This window comes from Adiantum capillus-veneris, chromosome 1, assembly GCF_014529385.1.
Source record: "Adiantum capillus-veneris isolate H3 chromosome 1, ASM1452938v2, whole genome shotgun sequence".
In the NCBI taxonomy this organism is placed as follows: domain Eukaryota; kingdom Viridiplantae; phylum Streptophyta; class Polypodiopsida; order Polypodiales; family Pteridaceae; genus Adiantum; species Adiantum capillus-veneris.
The window spans coordinates 139,076,833-139,082,592 of record NC_140931.1 but is presented as its reverse complement, the minus strand read 5'-3'; the positions used below and the strand labels follow the sequence as shown (position 1 = coordinate 139,082,592).

The 5,760-nt window shown below is 47.8% G+C and overlaps 1 protein-coding gene across 1 annotated transcript; it reads right to left on the bottom strand.

Annotated features, from left to right (window-relative positions):
* Nucleotides 1–754: 754 nt before the first annotated feature.
* Nucleotides 755–3,226, bottom strand: LOC147465667 (sugar transport protein MST6-like). Its single transcript, XM_086521274.1, has one exon. The coding sequence runs from the start codon at nucleotides 3,037–3,039 to the stop codon at nucleotides 1,501–1,503; it is 1,539 nt and encodes a 512-aa protein (XP_086377400.1). The 5' UTR covers nucleotides 3,040–3,226; the 3' UTR covers nucleotides 755–1,500.
* Nucleotides 3,227–5,760: the final 2,534 nt, after the last annotated feature.

Below are 5,760 nucleotides of genomic sequence, written 5' to 3'. Positions count from 1 at the left end.
GTCGACATGTATGCCAAATGTGGTGCACTCCTAAAATCACAAAAAGTGCTTGAGGAGCTGCTTGTCTGGGATGTCGCCCCTTGGAGTGTACGGATTTTGAGATTTGCCCAACAGGGGCAGGGCCAGGAAGCTTTGGGCTGTTTTCAGTAGATGCAAACCGAGAGTGTCTCTCCAGTTGCAATCACCTCTTGAAGGTGTGTGACACCATGCAAGAAGCTGATATGTGCAAAAGAATTCACAATGATGAAATCACCTATGCTTTGGTCTTGAAGGCTATGCACAGATCTGCACTCTCTCTCTCTCTCTCTCTCTCTCTCTCTCTCTCTCTAACATAATCACTGGGGAGGGCTTACTTGCAGCTCCAAGGATGTCCAGCAGTGCAACAGCTTCAGATCCAAGGGAAGTGTTGCAGCTTCCGGCGATGTGTAGCAGTGACATCGTGGAGAGAGAGAGAGAGGGACATTATGCAGCCGACAAAGAGGGACAACAGGGCCGGGGGGAGGTGTAGGAGACAGTGCAGGTCAGCTCCACGTCCAACGCAAAGTGCTCAAGCTGTGGCCCAAAACATCCTTGGTTGCATCAAGAAGGCGCTCTGGCCATGTCCGAAATTACAACACCAAAGGAATTAACTAATTGCAGCTTACACGTGGGCTAGCTATAATACTGTGCAGGAAAGGAGGGAGGGAGGGAGGGAGGGGGGGGGGGGGGGGGGGGGGGAGTAGAACATCGAGCCTTCGAGGAGAGAGAGAGAGAGAGAGAGAGAGAGAGAGAGAGAGAGAGAGAAGGGAGCGGGAAATGCCTTAGCCTCCGCTCCTCCGCTCCTCCGCTTTTCTAATGCTCCTTGCATTAGCTTGCACCACCTGACACAAGGCAGTGCAAGGAGCATTAGATATAGTAGAGAAGAGAAGTAGAGAATTAGAGATTCTTTAAGAGATTCAACCAAATCTTCTTAAGCAACTCCTTTTGCCCTCCACAATATTCAAAACGATGGGGACAAACAATTCTAGAGCGTGAACACAAATACACCGATCTATAAATTTACTTGGTCAAATATAAGTCACTGTGTGTTCATTGGTATTACAAGGGAAAAGTTACAACAATGTAAGGCAATTTCCGATGATGTTGAGCAATCTTTTTTTTTTTCCAAATTTTTTATGATGTTGCCATTATTTAAACGAAAAAGAAGGCTGCCAAAAATCAATTACTTTAATTCAACTTATTTACAATGGTATAGACATTTGTCGATTTTCTTCAAGGCAATGTGAATTTTGGTGATTCTAGAATGGAGAAGATATCATAAAGGTGGACCAATGCCATTGTCATGATTGGTGGGTGCATAGAAAAAAGATATGGAGACAGGGAAATTGTGTGAGCTTTGATCGTGTAGGAAAATTGTGTGGTTTTTGATGATATGTTGATATAGCTTTGGGATCTCATCATGACTAATTGGTGATGGTACATTGTTAACTGATTCTCCATACTTACTGGTAAGGAACCTTGTTACATTGATAACTCAAGATCCTTCCTTTCTTGATCAGGGGAAGGGATGAAGCGGCCCCAGCAGGGGTGAGCCCGCCACACGCAGTCCATTTCCTCAATGGGCACATTCTTGGTTTCGGGCAGGAAGAAGTAGACGAAGAGGCTCATGATCACCACCCACCCCGCAAAGAAGAGGAATATGCCGAACTTGAAGTGGCACAACATCGCCAAAAAGGCCTGCGCTATCACAAAGGTAAAGAAGAGATTGACACTCACATTAATTGCCTGCCCCGCCGATCGAATCTCCAACGGAAATATCTCGCTCGGCACCAACCACCCCAGCGGTCCCCACGACCACCCAAACGCCGACACATAGACGCACACCACCACCACCACTATCACGGCTGACATCTTGTCGATAGATCCCGTTCCCATTAGCCCGAACTTGGCGCCCAAAATCCCGCCTATCACCACCTGCGATATGAACATCTGCACTCCTGCCTCCAGAAACAGAGTCCGCCGGCCGATCCTGTCAACCAGCACGAGCGATACAATTGTTGCCAGCACGTTGACTATTCCGGTGATGACAGAAGAGTAGAGCGACGCGTCGGACGTGAAGCCCAACGTCTTGAACAGAACTGGCGCATAGAACATGATGGAATTAATCCCTGTTAGCTGTTGGAAGAGTGGAATCATGATGGCCATCACCAGATGTGGCCGGTACCTTCTCTGCAGTATATTGCGCCATGGATGCTCAACCTGCCTTGCCGCCTCGCTGGCCTGCACAATGTCGTCATACTCTGCGTCCACGTCATCCACCCCTCTTATCTTCCGCAACATGGTGCGGCCGTTCTCGTGCTCCCCTCGCTCGATCATGCTGTTGGGCGTGTCCGGCAGAAGCGCCGACCCGAGCGTCATGATGGCGGCGGGGATGGCAGCCAGGCCAAGAGAGAGCCTCCAGCCCCAGGGGGTGACTTTTCCGGTGCCATAGTTGATGAGGTTTGCGGCGAGGATGCCGATGGTGATGGCAAGCTGGAACATGATGTTGAGGGCGCCGCGATACTTAGCAGGAGCCATCTCTGATAAATAAACAGGCACGGACTGGTTGGCGAAGCCAACGCCCACGCCAAGCAGAATTCTTCCAATGATGAGCATAGCCACATTCATTGCAGCGCCGTTGATGGCGGCGCCGATCAGAAAGCTTGTGCCGCCAAGAAGCATGGAAGGCTTCCGGCCATGCAAGCGCGTGATGGTGGATGCCACAAAGGACGCTAGCAAGCCGGCCACATATAGCGACGACGTGAAAGTGGTGAGAATCTGGCTGTCAAACTTGCAGTACTCGTTGCCGTCTTCCTCTCCCACAATCTCTTTGTCATAGACTGCGGGGAAGAACCTGCTCAGAAAATCGTCCATGGATGTTACTCCCCCTGATATGCCGATGTCGTAGCCGAAGATGAGACCCCCGCTTGCTGCCATGATGCAGGTGATAATCACAAACCCTGTCATGCGCCCCGCATACTGCTTTATCCCAGCACTGCTCACAAAGCCTCCTCCCGCCATCGCTGCTGCTTCGACAAGCACGCTAAACTTGCCTCCCCTTTTTATTTAGCTCGCAGTTGCTTTTAGAGCAGGAGAGAAACTACTTCGCGAAAAGCGAGTCATGTCATTCCAAAAGTTAGTTTTTGGCTTTTTATCGCGGAGGTTTTTGCTTTTTCTAACGCTTTTTGTTTTCTCCACACTCTCTCCTATAAAAGATTAAAGGAAAGAATGAGATGCGTACCAGAAAAAGTATAGGCATTTTCCTAGTTTAAAATAGAAACTTAACTAACCCTACCTACTTACACAAAATTTTGAGTGAGTTAGAGCCGTATCACATTTGGAGGGAGTGGGCGGATTGGCCAGTCCCGAACTAAGTGGCACGGGCCTGGGAGGGTGGGATCTACGGTACCCTAATTTACTTTTGGCGCCGCCACTGGGATCTATGGCCCACAATGCCCCCGCCATAGATCCCACCCTCCCATGCCCGTGCCACTTAGTCCTGAGGGCGGATTGGGAAAATGGATTCAGTACATTTGGTAATTCCTACAAAGCACGTAGGAATGCCAAAGGTGTAGGCACGTGTTGCTAGCACTTTGAAAAAGGGGGGAACAAGCTATTTTTTTGGACAATAATGATCCAACTTGACTCTCGCCTTCCCCGGTGAATGAGGAGTTGATCTCGATCTTCACTTTTCAGCAAGAGCTTTATATGCATTACAAGCAGTGTATGTGTGTGACCAATTTTATGTTAGTACGTGGTTAACCTTGCTAATGCTAGGGCGACTCAGCTCTTAACAAACTCATTGTGCAAAAGCTCTGTAACCGAGTTACTTTTTTTGTATTGACGGACGTTCAAATCCCATCCAACATACAACATACATTAGTTTCACTCATTGGTTATAGGGCAGAATTGAACTAAGAACCCTATCACACACATCTGCTTGGATGTCTGAGTCCGCTAGACCTTGATCTCCTGTCGCGAATGAAAGCAACAAAGATACTGTGCCGTTGAGTCTTCAATCCCTAGCCACTGTGCTATTCCACATCTCGTGTAGAATTAGAAACATGATATAAATGGTAACTAGTCGACATAATTTACACAGCTCAAATATTGTAGTTCACACAATTTACACAACAAAACAAGTGTTAAACATCGAGTTTACATGGAAGTCACGAAGGCATACGAGGATAGGTAACATTGAGTCCGCATGCACGTGCACTTATCCTATCAAATATTGAGATTGTCCATAGATGTTGATGATGGTGAAATACTGATCTGCCCATTTGATCTTCACTCCTAGAGCTCTCCTAGATGGATGATTGAACACCACCTTTGGCTCGAAGTCCCTCTCGACAATAGAGAGGACGCCATTGTATCCTTTGACGCCTTCTCCATAAAACACGAGCTTCTTCTTTAGAGCTTGCTTTCTTTTGCTGGAAGCATCCATATGATGCTCTTGAATAGCCCAAAAGTTGATATCCCTACCTTTCCTAACTTCCTCCCACAATAAAGAGCTCTTCTTCTGAGTCTTGAGCCCTTTCAGGTTCCATGATTGGAGAAACGAGAGGGGTACGAACTCCTCAACATCCGAGGCTTGCCTAGGCTCCGAGACTCTGGATCCCGGAGAATCATCAAAGTCTATGGGCTTTTTTCCTAGCAGCACTTCAAAGGGGTTACGAAGAGGAATGCCATAAGTCCCTCCCTTCAGTGGGGGGGGGGGGGGGGGGGGGGGGTGACGAGGTGCCTTTCCCTTTCAAGGCTCTAGTACCTCCTAGCGTCGTGGATTCTCTTGCCACCACCTTTACTCTCTTAACCCTTTTCAGGCCTGGAACTCAGTGCTCGACCGACAGTTGTGAATGCTAGCAGATTATGTTTAGGAGAAGAAAAAACGAAAACAATTTCATTTCTTGGGCTCTCAGGATGCGCGATGCTACACTGCTTCTCCACAATATTCTCTTGCTTTTGCCTAACTTATTTGTTACCCAACCTTGCCTCTTTCTCCCCACTTGCTCTAGTCTCATCCTTTTTCTTTGTCTGTTTCTCACTCTCTTCCATAGTTGCTTCCCCACCACAAACTTGATTACCATCCCCCATAACAACATTTTGCATTTCAGGATTAGTGCTAGCTTTAGCCTTCAGGGGACAATCCTTGGCAAAGTGACCAAATTTGTTACACTCGAAGCATGCCCCAAAGTAGGTTCCAAAATTGAGAGGGATTGTTATAAGCCCAACTCCCACATTGATCACTATGCTCTTCAGTGGTGTCCTAGCGACATTCCAGCCTATGCACACCCGGTTGGAGGTCCTACCAAGACCCCTCTTGTTAGGGATAAACAACGGGGTTCCAAGTTGACTGGCTAGCATTCTGATGTTATCCCAGAGCCAACAAGGCAAACCCACAAACTCGACCTAGATAGGGTGAATCCCTTGGAGAGACTCCGTAGAGTCAAAGATTGGCTCTCATGACACCACACATACAGTTGTCCTGTTAAAACTAAGGGGGCCTTTCTCCAGGACCTTTGATACATTGGAGTTCTCCTTGAATCTTACTGAGCACAAGCCCTTTGCGAGGTAAGTCTTATTTTTGATAGCCCCCCCATGCCCAAGAACTTATGGTCCCTGAATCCATTGAGTCAACTCGTATCTGTTTGGGACTCACCCACTAAATCCAAATACAAGCGTGAGCCTAGCTTGCATAGCAAGTTGCTTCTTAACTAGTGTTGGTGGGATCGCAACATTGAT